The following is a 15,335-nucleotide window of genomic DNA, read 5'->3' as shown; positions in this document are numbered from 1 at the left end:
ACTATCTCATGAATTTAGATATGCTTTTCCTTTTGCATTCTTCTGGCAGCTAAAGAATTTTCTCCTTTGAGACTAGCTCTCTCAGGCAAGCTCCAGTTGCTTCTTACTCATCCCTGTTTTCAAGCTAATGACTCACTTTTGACTGTCTCATTGCCAGCAGATTCTGAAACAAAACATGGTTTCTACCCCATGTTCAAAGACCATGCCTTTCCTACTGTTTCCTTTGACAATTCATGACTTCCCCCCTTCTCTCTTCCAAGTCAGAGCTTTTTAATTAAAATGAGAGAACCCTAAAAAGGCTGGTTTGCAGATTCAGGGCTCAAGTGGGAGATTTATATGTGTCTATAAGTGCACAATTGGGACAATGTTAACTAGCTAATTTGCAGAATCACCAAAATGTTCATCTCTCCCATCTCTTACTAACAAGCTAGTCTGTCGGAGTTACTTACCCTGACCCCCATTTCTAAGGTATTGGAGCACCTCATAATCTTTACTGTATTTATACTCACAGCATCCTGTGAGATAGGGAAGTGCTGTTTTTCCCATTTGACAGATGAGGAACTGAGACATTTGCCCAAGTCACACAGGAAATCTGTGGTGGAGCAGGGAGTTTTATCCTGTCTTCCAATTTCCACATTAGTGCTAGCATGTTAACCGCTGGACCATGCTTCCTCTGCTAGACCTTGCTTCTGCTCACTTTGCTGTCCTCTTTCACTTTAGATCATTTACTTTGATGCAGTCTTCTCTTTTCTCCAATCAAATAATTCTAGAATAATAATGGATATGTATTTAGTGTGTTTCATCCAACAATCTCTGTGTGCTGTCAGAACGTTAAGCACCGCGAATTTCGTCAGACCCCTATGAAGCAGGTAGGTATTAATAAATTCATTTTAGAGATGAGTAAATAATGGGATGGACTGGTTAAATGAATTTTTCAATGTTGCAAAGCACATTAGTGGCAGAGCTGCGAACAGAATCTTCAGTGATGTCTGACCCCCAGTCCCCTGTAGTAATTATTATACCACACAATATTTCATTACTATTATATTTTATTAATCATGTTTATTATGTTAATGCCCAAGGGCCAACCAAGAGCAGGGCCCCATTGTCCTAGGCACTGTACAAACGCACAGTAGTAGATGGTCTCTGCCCCCAAGGAGCTTACAATCTAAATATATTATATATAATAGAACAGGAGATATGTATTAAAATAAAGAAATCACGTTACAGTGAACAAACCTTCTCACAAAGAGTGTTGCTGATTATCAAATACTGTATAAGATTGCAGTTCTCTAATAGAGCCTCACTGTGTATTTCCATTAACTAGCAAAATACACATTAAGGCTCATTAATCAAATATCAGTTTTCCTTTGTAAACATGTCTTGTTTTCCACTGGTCTCATGACTGCAAGGAGCTGCATTTTCTACTGGCCTGAAAGCTTGTATTTTAACACTTTCCTAGGTTCTGATTCTCTAGAGCTTCATTAGACAGCTAAACGGAAGTGACTATTTTCCTCTCCGTTGGCTTGCCTGTTTCACACAGAATAAAATAAGTGATAATGAGACCTGAAGAAGAGTTCTGTGGAAGCTCTCTCTCGCCACCAGAAGCTGGTCCAATGAAAGCTATTCCCTCACCCACCTTGTCTCTCTAATAAGTGATAATAAGCATAAGTTGCCAGAAAATCATTAAGCGCCATATTGCACCATCAGCGTTCAAGAGAAGTGCCCATTAAAATTAATGAGGAGCTTTGCCTGGAAATTGATGGCACAGGATAGCCTCAAAACAGTGCCTGGTGTAAGTGTATGTACAGGCAGGAGGCAGCGTGGCTAAACTATAATCCAGGTAAAAACGAGATGAAATTGGAGTGAAGTTGGAGAGAAGGTATCAGTGAAGGGCAAAACAAACGACAGGCATGTTACAACTGTTCCGAAAACAAGCATTACAAATCCAGGACATTCAGAGTTAAGGTTAAAATGAAAAGAAATCCAAAGATGTTAAGGCATCCAAACAATCTTAGCTTTGCCCTCTGGTGACACTATGAGGATAGAACATGGGGGAAAGGCTATACAACCAGTTTAATCTAATCTGAGTTCATACACACAAAATATCTTAATAGTTGTATGGTTATTGCATGACATCCCGAGAGGGCAGAGGGAAGGAAACACTGCAAGGACTGCTAGGAATTATTGGTTTTGAGGACAGCCGAGAACTACAGGCCACTCCAGCAAGACACGCTGGGAAGAGGTCATATAAGAGCTCCCTTCCCTGCAGAAGCAGAGAGATTGTGGAGGGATCTATAGACAGGGAAGTATAAAGTGTCTGAGTCCTGTGACGTGGAAAACAACCCTGGGGAGGAGTACCTTATTTTACCTTGAATCTTGGTGCAAGGTGGGAAAAGTAACTTCTGGGAGGGGAAATTTTGTTTATTAAAAGGAACTTGGAGGCTTCCCCACCCACTTCTGCCCTACATTTCCAAAGGACCAGGAAAAGGCAAAGCCCTGGGAAAGGAAAATTGATGGTGTAAAGAGAAGGCAAGGTGTGGGCTACGGTATTTCTGTTGGTCAGCCTGCCCCACTGATGTGCAAACTATAGTGGGATCGTTTCACCCAGCAATGAAATGCTGCCACCTCTGGGGTGCAACAAGCACTTCTTTCACACAACACTGCCCAAAAGCTTCCACTGGGGAAGGTAAGACTACCCTTGCCGGGGGTGTAGACGCTTTACAGACGTGGGCCCTGCCCTGTGGAGTTTATAATCTGCCTGGGACACAAGCCCTGGAGGAAATACAAAAACGGAGGGAGGCGATGCAGGGACTGGGGTAGGGAGAACACGGGTTGCATTTAGAAGAGAATGAAATTGCTGCTGCTGCTGCAAACGCCTTCGTGTGATTTGTTTGCACAACGTGTGACTGTTCTGCTCCGGATTGCCGGCTGTGTGCTTGGAGCGAAGGAACCGGGGTGCAATCACCGCCGGTGTTAAAATTCAGCCGGGACCCCCTGCCCCTGCAACAACGGGACTGGGAATGGGCGCGGGGGGAGGGGCAGCACCGAGTGACTTTCAGAGGAGAGGGGAGGTGCGGCGGGGGCGCGGGGTAATTACAGCTCGGAGCTCCCCGGACAGAGCTCGGGCAGCCTGCCCCCACTGCACGTACGGCTTTGCACCTCCAGGGACAGAGCCAGGCAGCCCTTGGCCCAGATTACCTCCTTCGCCTCCCCTCGGGCAGCGGGGGGAGGTGGGGATCAGCTGCCGGAGGATTTGAAGGTCGAGCTGGGGTGCATGGGAACGGCCACTAACATTGCTGTGTGTGTGTGTGTGTGTGTGTGAACCAGGGATTCCCTGGAAGCCACTTCCCTGCTGAATCAATCCTCCTTCCTCCCCTTGCAGAAATCAGACACCAGGACTGCTAATCACTCCCCTCTTCAGGAAAAGCTTCTCTGCGAGGAAGCGCCCCCTCTCGCTGCATTCATGTCACTCGTCGGCCGGGCACCCTTAGTTTTCTTTCCAGCTAGGACTTTGTTGAGCACAGTCTGTTGATTTCCCCCAGCTAAAACATGCCCTGTGTGCAGAGAAACTGGATTGCAAACTTTTCCTTTTGGGTCCCGTTCCTTCACATGCAAGCGCTCTGCTATGGTAGAAATCCTCCACCGGGCAGATTTTTCTTTCCAGACAAGAGGCAAGGTCAGTGGCTTCTCTCATTTTAATTCTGTTTAATGGATGAAGACTCGGTGTCCTTTCTCCCCCCCACACTTCTGATCTAAATAGATCAGAGTCACCAAGATTTAAGTAAACAGGTCCAGTTTATTCCTTTGTATGAAGTGTCCCACGCCTGTGTTTACACAGTGGTTCACTACTTACAGTATCTAACTTGAATGCAGCTTTGTGACTGATTAACTTTCCCCCAGAGTTGCTGCTGCTTACCAGTTTCATTAACACACTAGAGACTACAAACCTTGCAGTGCTGTGCTAGTTACTTTCCCCCCCTTCAATACCTTTAGGAATCTGAACTTGCAGCTCTGGACTTGCCACGCTCCTGTGGCAGACAACTTGATTTTAAAGTTGATGTCAATGAAGCACAGTGCAGACTACTCAGACTGCCCTACTGTTGTCTTCTGGAAGCAATTAAGCTAGATTTCAGTTGAAATTTTCCTTGTTGAACTCTACTTTCATTATAAATTTACTCTTAATAGGCATCTGTGTAAATACCCACCTTGTTTCTTATTACAAAATGAAGTAAGTTCAGTGTCCTGGGAATAGACTATTTCTTCTTAGTAGCAACCTCTGTAATATTATGTTGTGAGACAGCAACATAAATGGCTTAAGGGCCACTGCCATTTGGAGCTCAGTTCTCTTCCCTTTAGGTACAAAATGAATTGGAATTATTCATAACCAGAGGGACTAAGAAATTAAGACAATTTTTTTTTTAAATCTTTCTCTCTCCTTCTCTGTTCCCACCCCCTAACTGAGCTGTATCATCAGCTGGTTTAAATTGATGTAGTTCCATTAACTGATTTACACCAGTTGAGGATCTGGCCTACTTTGTGCAATTGATTACTTTAATACTTTTTCAAGTTTTGGAGAAATCCTAAAAGAAAACACCCCTCTGTTCACTGGAAGAGACTCAGCAAAACTGGTTTAATAAACCCGCCAAGCAGTGAACAACAGCTAACTTGGAGTTTCTCTTTCCATTCACTTTAAACAAAATCAGCAGAAACCATTTTTGGTCTTTGTGACAATACAATAAAAGGAAGTTGGCCAGCAAGTGGTTAATCTTGATTTGGCAGGCCCTGAAAATGGATGTAGAATTAATTTCTCTTTATACTGGAGTCTAAAAATAGAGCTTTGAAGAAATTAGCACCTCAACCTACCTTCCTGTTAGTTACTGGGGAGATTCCTTGCCCTAGAAAAGGCAACGGGATTTTATGTATTTAGTGTATTGATGCAATGTTAAATATGAAATATTACTGCAATCAAAAAAGGTGGGCTTCAGAAAGAAACTGACCTGGTTTCTCATCAAGTTGAAATGGCTTTAAAAGTTCTGTTCAATAAGGGACTGGAGGGAAAGTGGTTTATTGGGCATGTGAAACTGACAGTTAAGAAGAGCCAGTGGTAAATTCTGAGAGTGTATTTAAATTAATATTCTCTTTGGGGGAAGCTTCTGATCCTGGGGATTCTCCCAAATACAGCCAGACCTGGGTTATTCTTTGGCCTAGAAGAGGTGCCCTCCAGAGGCTGAGAACGGCAATCTGTATACTATCCAGAGGGGTCTTTTGAAAGAAGGGCAAATGGCCTAGGAGGCAGATATAGGGAACCTGAAGCCAGGATGCAACAATGACAGATGACAGTGTCTCTTATTTTAAAGGGACGCCATCAATTTAGAAAACATATTTCTGTCTGTAAGTCTTTGATCATCTCTTGTTATAAGTGCCACTGCTCAGAGATGAAAGAGACTATTAGAGAAAACAAATATTTCTCTCTTTATTTTGGTTTGTTTATTGTGTGCAGTGGACTGATGTGTAGTCAATTTCTCTATAAGGTTTCCTTTTTTGTGGGGGTGGCTTTGAATCCACATAGGAATGAAAGAGACAAAAACATTTTTAAAAATAAGAAAATGTGGTTGTAAAACCACACAGTTGGCAGGGAGGCTCATCTGCAGATGTAGTACCTGGAGTGACTTAATCATATTTTAAAATGGCTTATGTAACCCCCATAGGATTTACCATTTGCTCATGACCTCTGCCAGTCTTGCAAAGCCAAAGGGATTCATGTGGATGCAGTGCCTCCAGGATATACATTGACCTCAGTGCCTGCTGAGGACTGGTTTTGGTTTTGGCTCTGGCTCTAGTTACCACAGCAACATGAGCCCATCTGTTCTGGAAGTAGTTAAGAATGGCTCCAAGCACCCTCAGAATCCCACGTGCATAAAGCTACCTCTGTCCTTCCTCTCCTGGCTTACACGTCCTGAGCGCTGACTTTTGATAGGGCCAGCTTAGAATTGGAGCCAGGAACTTTTCTCCTAAGGGAGGGTGGAGAGAGAGGCTGAGGAGAAGTTTGAGACTCAGGTGGAGAGTCTCCACCATAGCTCTCCAAGTCCAGTCTCTACTGCTGCTGACACAAGGGACTTAAGATCCTGAATGCTATCAGTGAGGACTTGGAAAATGCCACACCAAAGAACCTCACCAGGACAGCCCTTATCCAGCCCTCACCTTATCCAGCCCTCCGCAGTAACACCTAGGTCCCTGACTTCATCCAGGAGGAAAGAAACTGAGGTGATCTGGATAAAATCCTGCCAGGTTTTAGAGGAAGTGTCACAATCTTACACAGAGATTCAGTGGTTCCACCCCATCACTGGAGTCCTTTACCCATAGACCTCACAGTCAGCAGTCTGACCAACATGTGTGCGCTTACGTCTGAGCTTTATGTGAGTACTCAGTACTCATAGCTAACACAGAAAATATGTTGGGCCTTAGCCTTCTCGTGTTCATTCAGTGGGAGTGTTTAAAGGTAAAGCTGGATTGCAGTGTTTATATTATTAGTCTGTTTGCAATAGAGTTTACCCAGCTTGTGTTTTACATAGTTTTCTATTTTCAGTTTCCCACCTCCGTTAGTTTAAATAAAGCCATTCAGGTTAGAATTGCCCACCTGTTCTGCTTCAGAGGCCACTGATGCTGACTACTTAGGCTGTACGTGCTATAAGGCCATGGAACATGTATCATGGTAACACAGTACCTTTCATTCTGTATTAATGAAGCGTGCCATGCTACTTTGAACATAATGGCCACTAAGCTCACACAGTTTGCTAGAATGAAAAGGGATAAGGGGCTTTTACATTTGTATGGGAACCTTTAACATTTGTGTGTGGATCCATTAAATATTACCTAAGGAAAATTGGAAGGGTGATATTGAAGGATAATAGACTTATTTTCCTAGGGCAGTCTTGCCTGTATGTAGTTTTTAGAAGTGGTGTACGCCACTGTTTGTTCCCTAGCCTGACATTGTTAGAGAATTCATTAAGATTACTGTACTGAAGAACAACAGGATGCTATGATATTATGCCTCTTGTCTTTGTTTTAGATCTAATAATAACATGAGGGTTAACACAGAGCTGAAGAAAGTGTTCCAGTATTGATAGTGCCTCTGGTAACCCCCTTCTGGCAATCAAGCTATCAATATTTTAGTTGTACAGATTACTGGTGAGAAATACCTTTAACCCCCCTCTAGTTATATTTTGGGTCCTTTACATGATTTTTCAGCATTAATTTCTGCAGGTGTATTCCAGTATTTTCCATTGTTGCATACTGCCTCTTCACATTGGTTGGCACTCACAAATGAGTCCTTAAATAGCACCTGAGGGAGGTGTAAGTTTCTCTATTTTTATGACATGATTGACAACTGAGATATGAGAGTTATTTTCCTTCCTTCCTGAAGAAGAAAGTCCAAATGTTCACTTTGCTTTAATTCCCGAAACAGTCAAGTCAGAGTCGTTATTGAGAGAAGACCCCCCACTACAACAAGGATGTGGAGAAGTTAGAGAGAGTCCAGCGGAGGGCAACAAAAATGATTAGGGGGCTGGAGCACAAGACTTATGAGGAGAGGCTGAAGGAACTAGGCTTGTTTAGTCTACAGAAGAGAAGAATGAGGGGGATTTGATAGCAGCCTTTAACTACCTGAAAGGGGGTTCCAGGGAGGAGGGAGCTAGGCTGTTCTCAGTGGTGGCAGATGACAGGACTAGGAGCAATGGTCTCAAGTTACAGGGGGGGAGGTCTAGGTTGGACATTAGGAAAAAGTTTTTCACTAGGAGGGTGGTGAAGCACTGGAATGGGTTACCTAGGGAGGTGGTGGAATCTCCATCTTTAGAGGTTTTTAAGCTGCGGCTTGACAAAACCCTCGTTGGGATTGTTTAGCTGAGGTTAGTCCTGCTCTGAGCAGGGGGTTGGACTAGATGACCTCCTGAGGTCCCTTCCAATTCTATTATTCTAAGACTTCACTGAATCGTTTGAAATGTACAAACATAGGTCTTCAATCCTGTAAGGTGCCACGCAGCCCCTTAGAAATTTTGAGCCTGCTCAACTCTTGCAGCAATCAACAGGAGCTGAGGACATCCTGCACCTTGTAGGACAGGTAGATTCCCAACAGTTGTGTTAGTATGTGGTGATGATGATGAACAAAGGAGAAACAACAGGGTAGGCTAGGCCAAATAACAAAAGTGGGCAATGCTACTAAACAAGACAAAGCCATGACAATAAGTTGATAGAGACAGAACAGAATTCATAGAGCCATTGGGTTATCAAAGACAATATTTTCTTATAGTAAAGAGAATATAAACGCACAAAAGCATGGTAGGTTGGGGTCTAATCACTTCATGTGTAAGTATAGGTGTTTCTAGGATGGGAAATAGCTGAGGGGATCTCAAAATGACATCTATTTTGACAATGTCTTGGATTATGTACCTTTAGACTGTAAGAGTTTTAGGGCAAAATCTAATGTAAATCAGTTTAACGGCTTCATAGGCAATGTACACCACCTGAGGAGTTTGCCTGAAGTGTAGGGACTATATCGTATATGTTTGAATATGATTTGACTGGGGCCTGTGGCTGTTACGACTATTTGAGTAATAACTAATCCGTAGTAGCTGTTGTTTAGTATTGGATGCTAGTGAGAGGCAAGAATGCATGAGTTTCTTCCCCCTTCTAGAGTCTGATAATAGTGACAGTGGGCTCATTCTTGTTCCCACTGATGTACATGGAAGTTGTGCTCCTGAGGTCAGTGGGAGCAAGAGTGGGCTCATCTCCAAGTAATTTAGGCCATATTTTGATCACCTCAAGTTGCTATAATCGAATGGTGGGTGTCCTGTGAGTCCTAAGTCTCTGTTTGCTGAAATTAAATCCACCCATACAAATATGAAAACTTACAAAACTCCAGAACAGAGCACTTGGTTCTGTGTGTGTGTAGGGGTAGAGAATTGATGTTGTGTTTGAAATGTGAAAGGATGTGAATGGGAGAAATGTTTTTAAGCTTTTAAAATGGGTGTTAAGAATGGGGAGTGAAAAAAAGCCCAAACGAAAAGCTGTTAAAGTAGTCAAGCCTGATTTTTCCCCTGCACAGCATCACCCTTATGCCCGTGCAATGGTGTGGAGAATCAGCCCCTCCCCCAGAAGTTTCTCTTGAACATATATGAGTTCTGCAATGATAAAAGCTAAAATTTACCCTTTGCTTTTTTTCCAGAGCACTTTATCAGGACACTGCAAGAATACCATGTGGTTGGTCCGACAAAAGTAAATGCAAGTGGGCATTTTCTCTCTTACAGTTTACACCATCACACCTCAGATGCCAGGAGGAAAAGAGACTTCAGTAGAAAGGAAAACCTTGTGTATTATAAAATTAACCACAAGAAGAAGGATCTGTTTTTTAACTTGACTGTCCATCAAGGATTCCTTTCTGCTAGCTATGTACTGGAAAGGCGACACGGGAACCACACCGGTGCAAAGATTGTACCTCACTCAGGAACCTCATGTCACTTCATTGGTACAGTCTTCCAGCCAAATTCTGGGAATGGTCCAGCAGTGATCAGCACTTGCAATGGACTGGTAAGTGATGTGATCTTGCATGGTGATGATTTTGATCTCTTTAGAAGTGAGCCAGCGGTGTGAGTATGTGTGGTTAAAACACTAGATGAACTAGTCTGAGTAAAATAACTTGCATTTATGTATCACTTGCATAAGAGCCAGCCTGAATTTTCACACAAACCTGAACTAAATTTAAATATTTTTTGTGTGCGCGCGTGGTGGGAGAGGTACCAAAATCTGGAACTTTAAAAAAATTTTCATTTCTCTACGGTCTCTAGTTTTGACTAGGGATAGGAGGTGAAGTAATTATTCTTGTTGTACAATATTTTTAGCACTGCTAAAGCTTAGATGCGCTGGAAACTTAATGAGAGCTTATCATTGAGTTTCTAGTCTAATGTCCATACTGCAGATGTTCAGCTGAATTTTAGTTAAGCCAACAAGCTTTTGACTGCTTATTAGAAGAGCAAAGCAAGGGCTTGTGCTCATCTGGAAGGCATTTCTCTCTGTCTGTCTGTAATGTGATAACTTTTGAATGCCACATCCTATCAATTCCAAAATTTCAGGGAATGTTCTAGATATCAGTGGGAAGAATCCCACTGATTTTGGAGAAAATTGGAAAACCACAAGGAGGACATAGGGGGCATGTGGAGCCCTTGGATCTGGTTACCAGAGTCAGCAGCTTCCACCATCTCTGTACTTGTCTATAGATCACAGAGCCGGTTGACTCTGCTCTGATTTCTGCTCTGCCCATTGTTTCAATAGAGTTAACACCCTGAGAGGCTTCTCTCCCAGTCAGAAAATGAGACTGGCGAGGGGAAAGGGAGGAGTAGGGTGGGCTGAGGGGACACATAGATTACCTGGCATGGTAGAGGAGAAAGGAAATAGGGCAGGGTGTACAAAGAATCCCTGGCATCTGAGGAGAATGGAAGAAACGGGGGTACACAGAGTTCATGGTATGACTGGAGGGAGAAATAGGGGACACAGAGAGCCCTTGTCATGAAGGAAGGAGTGAGGGTTTCAGAGAGTCCCTGAAATAGAGGGGAATGGGAGGCTGGCATGCTGAGAGCTTGTGGGGGGAATGGAGTGATGCAAGGACTCCATGGTCTGTGCAATGAGCTTGGTCTATAGAAGTAACAAAGTGTGCAATCCTCTGGTACCTGTGAGCTTCTTGATCTTTCTGGGTAAAACATGAAAGCTTTTGAAAATGCACAAAGCAATCATTAGACTATTTCCATTCACTTCAGTGGCAGCTGAGTGTCTGTATCCAAGGGCAGAATTGAATCTGCAAGGGTCTAAATTATTTGAGAATGGGAAATCAAATGGGCAGCAGAGTACGGTTCCTCAGGACTGTTTGGTTTACTGAAAGACAACAATGGAAGCCAGAATTTTGTGCAGTGTGTCTCAGTGTGCAATGTCCTGCGGAACAAGAGTCGAGTTCACTCTGAAGCCTGAATTCTCTCGTGTCTGCCGAACGCAGTGTGCCAAGATAAACATCTGTGAAGAATTTCCTCCCCCGTTCCCAGTCTATCGATATGTAAAGAAATTCTGTGAGTTTCTAAAATATCTTGGACGCACATGAAAATTGGTCTGCTGCAGATGAGATTGGGGCCCTTCGAGTAGGATGACAGAGTACTGAAAAACAACAGCTGCACTCCCTTCTTAAATATATATTTTCCAGTGCTTTATATCTAAATAAGAGACAGAATATGACCAGTGAAAAGGCATTGATTGTTGCCTTTAGGATTGAAGCTTTGGAGTATCAAGGATTTGTTGACTAATTTTGCCAATCAAAACCAATTTGTCAAAGTCTCTTTGGAGCATTGTAGAAATATGAAGAGACAATTAGGTTATAGAGAAGAGTGTCTGATAGGAAAAGGTAGTCAAAAGTAATTAGTTTCTTTTGATGAATGATCTTTTGCCTCAATAGCAATTTTGTGTTAATTTCCATGAGATGTATAACTTGAGTGAAATGTTCATTCTTTTAGGGCTTGAATACCGATTTTCTTCCAAATATTATGTCTACAACAACATGCTAAGACATACTTTTGTGTGAATTTTTAAAACATTGAGCGTATAAATGTATGATAAATTTTCAAAAGTGTCTAAGTCATGGAAGAGACCAAGTCTCATTGAAACTCAATGGGATTTAGATGCTTCTGAAAAAAATGTATCCTAATGTATTGTTCTCTTGCGTATTGGGGGACTGAGTAAGGTTCTCAAGTTAATGCCATATTGCAAACACAGACTTCTTCTGTGTTCTGAATTCTGTGTCTGATTCTTTCATTCTTACACTGAATAGTAACCTCTTCACCAATAGTCCCACTGGGCAATACTAATTTCAGCGTGAGATAACGATGACAGCCTGAGGCCTTTAGTTTTGAGAGCTAAAGCAGCATGAACAAGTTTTAGGTTTTTGAGCTTTGAGGTTCACCATAGTTAGTTGCCATGGTTTCTAAATTTTTGATTGAATATGTTTTTGGTTCTGAAGCCTCCTGTTGGAATACATTTTCTGTTGTGCAGTGTTATGTTTTTTTTTTTGTTTGTTTGTTTTTTTGCTTACTGAATTATTCGTGGAACTTGTATTATACTGAGTTGAGTTTAGATAACATTTATAATTAACTAGGTTGCTTAGCACCACGTTGTACACATTACTGAACTGACACTTAATTTGTTTTAATTGTAGAATCAGTGGGAGTTCAGAAAAGGGTGGTGAGAATTATTTGGTTTATGGAAAAACTCTCATTTGAACAGAGATTGAAAGATTGTTTACCTTAGAAAGGAGACAGATAAGAGGCAACATGATAAAAAATGTATAAAATAAATGAATGATGCAGAGAAAGTAGGTTGGCAACCTTTTGCTATGAGATGGAAAGAACAAGGGATCGTTCAATGAAATTAAAAGGTGGAAAATTCAAAACTGATAGTTGGAAATATTTTTCCACACAACATATAATTAGACAGTGGAACTCATTGCCACAAGAACTTATCGAGGCCAAGAATTTAGCGAAATTAAAAAAAGTATTGGGCATTTATATGGTTATCAAAAATATCCAGAGTTGTCATAATTATAACACATTTCAGAAGGAATATTAAACCTCATGCACTGAGGCTTAAGCCAGTTGCAACTATTAGAAATCAGGATGAGACCTAACGTGGGGAGCAGATTATCTCAGATCCCCCTCCTGCAGGTTTTTTAACCTTTTCTTCTGAAGCGTTTGATGCTGGCCACTGTCAGATACTGGATACTAGTCCATGTGGATGTTGAGTCTGCTCCAGCCTGGCAATTTCTATGATCTTGATACTGAAAAGCTTCCCTAAACTTGTGTAGCAGGTCAGGGGAAGAATCTGCTTGCTTGGCTCTGCTGTTGTTGTCTCTCCTGAGCACCAGAGCCAGGGTTGTGTATGGGGAAAAGAGGGCAAGCGTGGAGCATCCCTATGTCCCAGAAAGTCTGCAAGTGAAATGGATAATGGGGTGTTGTCCTTGCACCCTCCGTTATAGTCTAGTAGTCCTTTCAAATGCATTCCCGGTGCGCTGGCGCCATGTTGAGATCATATTCCCCCCGCCCCCATCAACCTATTTTTCCTTTTGACTTTACATACAAGTGGGCTTGTTTTGTGTTGGCTTCACCTGCATCAGAGACAAGCCGGATAGGTGTTTACGCACCCTTTTGTCTGGCAAAACCTACTTGTCAACCCCTGCAATGATTAGGAGGATCAGTATGAGGTAAGCTTCCAGGGGACACCTCACATGATGGTTTTTGGGTAAATGCTATGAAAGCAGTGTGTTGGGTGTAGTGAGTGTGTTAGGCCTGATAGACGTTGCTGTTGCAGAATAGTGAACCCTTTGCCAGTTGGCATTGAGAGGTTCTTACGGTCACACTAGGTTTCAGCCTCTAGACATGGACACTACTGCCTCCCTCTAGGCATCCAGACACCTATCTCCCACCTAAGCCCCAGGGAAATCCACAAGCCGGGGGAGATGGGCACAAGAGCTCCTAGCTCGCGTTTTGGGCCTGTTCCAGTAGGTGTGTTCAGAGGTCACCTAGTGCCACACAAAACTGCCTGGTCAGGGTTGGAGGGAAAGGAGATGGCGATCTTCCTCGTAACCTTTAGCCCAGTGGGAGATCTGTAGTTCAAGTCCCCCATCTACCTGAGAGGGAGAAGGAATTTGAAGAGTGTGCTCCCACCTCTCAGGTGAGTACTCCAACCACTGGACAATGCGGGTCTCTATCAATCTCTTCTATTGAAATTGTTCTATGTTAATTGAATAACTAACTATCAATTGGGGCAGAAAAAGAGGGAGAATAATTCTGTAGCCAGGCTGGCCCTAGACCAAATGGCGCCCCCCCATTTGTTAAACTTTTGAATAACCTATTTTTCATTGCATTTGTAGCCCATTTTATGACTTCGATGCACAATTTGCATGCATGATTTATTCCTGTCATATAAGATGATAAATCTGCATGCTAGGATCTGTAAATCTGTATTTATTCATGCCCGTATAAACAAATAACAAAAAATTAGTTTTCTCAAAGCTTATAGAAACTTTTTAATTTTAAGAATAACTGAAATGTACTAAGATCGAGAAATTGAACTGTGCACCAACATTGCGTGGACCAATATTAAATAGTGTTACAGTAGCTGACAGCCTTAGAACGCTAACCCTAGTCCTTTAGTTCAAAGGGTCTCTTTTCTAGCCTTTGCCCTCACAAACTGTAGCACAGTGTCAGAGAGATCCAAAGACTGGCCAATGGCATTTTTAAGCAATAAAAATATCTTTTATATTGTTGCATAGATAGGGGTTTGATAGATCTCTCTGGTGTCTCATTAAATGTGTCCTTTATTTGTTGCTACTTACACTCGTCAAGTCTTAAAACTTAAGTGCACTTTCACAATTACACAATAAAACCAGGTTCACAATATCACAGCTGGGATCTCACTTCACTTCAGTTCGTTCTTATATTTCACTGGCTGACTGGTGACGCCCTGCCCTTTATATACCTGTGAGGGCGTGGCTGCTGACAACTTTCTAGGGCAGGGGTGTCAAACATACGGCCCCTGCCACTTTGCTTGGAGCTAGGCAAGTGCCTAACTCATTCTTGCCTGAAACAACTAAGCCGTCTGACACTGGGGAGAGGGGTTCCTGGGTGTGGATTGCTAGTAGAGAAAGCCACCTCCCTGCAGCATGGACTCTGGCCTTGTCTACACTAGAAAAATAAGACGACATATTTATGTCGACTTTTGATGTCCACACTGCTCTCCTTGAGTCAGTGGAGTGCGTCCTCACCAGGATCACTTCCACTGACCTAAGGGGTTGTGGGGGGGGGGGGGGCTGCCCCCCCACCATCCCCACTCCTGGTCCCAGCCAGGAGCTGGGGCAGCCATGTGGGGATTTCTCTGCTCCCCGGTCACAGCCAGGAGCCAGCTGCAGCCCCCCGTGTCCTTCCCGGTCCTGGCTCTGAGCCGGGGGCAGGCTGCAGCAGCCCGCTTCTGGGTTCACAGCTGGGTGGCAGCCACCTGCAGCTTGCTCAAGACCTGGGCTCACAGCGGGGCTGCAGCCTCCTGTGCCCCGGCTCACAGCCCTGTGCCCTGTGCCCTGTCCCTCCCGGTCCCAGCCTGCAGCCAGGAGCCAGGCAGCAGCCGCCTGCGTCTTGCCCGGTTCTGACTCACAGCTGGGAGTGGGTTTGCAAGAACCAACGGCTTGCCCGGTCCCGGCTTGCATATCAGCTGGCTGCGCTATTGAGAAGTATGACTGCCCCTCCACCACTCTA

General features: G+C 43.4%; 1 protein-coding gene across 1 annotated transcript in view; it reads left to right on the top strand.

Moving 5' to 3' along the window:
• The first annotated feature begins 3,516 nt into the window (after positions 1–3,516).
• ADAMTS12 (ADAM metallopeptidase with thrombospondin type 1 motif 12) overlaps positions 3,517–15,335 on the top strand; it is a 244,510-nt gene continuing 232,691 nt past the window's right edge. Inside the window, exons 1-2 of the mRNA XM_067545490.1 lie at positions 3,517–3,679; positions 9,224–9,585. Of these exons, the coding sequence (XP_067401591.1) occupies positions 3,553–3,679; positions 9,224–9,585 (489 nt within the window). The 5' untranslated portion in view covers positions 3,517–3,552. The remainder of the gene's footprint in view (positions 3,680–9,223; positions 9,586–15,335) is intronic.

This window comes from Emydura macquarii, unplaced genomic scaffold (assembly GCF_026122565.2).
Source record: "Emydura macquarii macquarii isolate MOO-44397 ecotype Brisbane River unplaced genomic scaffold, CSIRO-AGI_Emac_v2 contig_1045, whole genome shotgun sequence".
Lineage (NCBI taxonomy): Eukaryota > Metazoa > Chordata > Testudines > Chelidae > Emydura > Emydura macquarii.
This window is presented reverse-complemented; position numbering and strand designations above follow the sequence as displayed.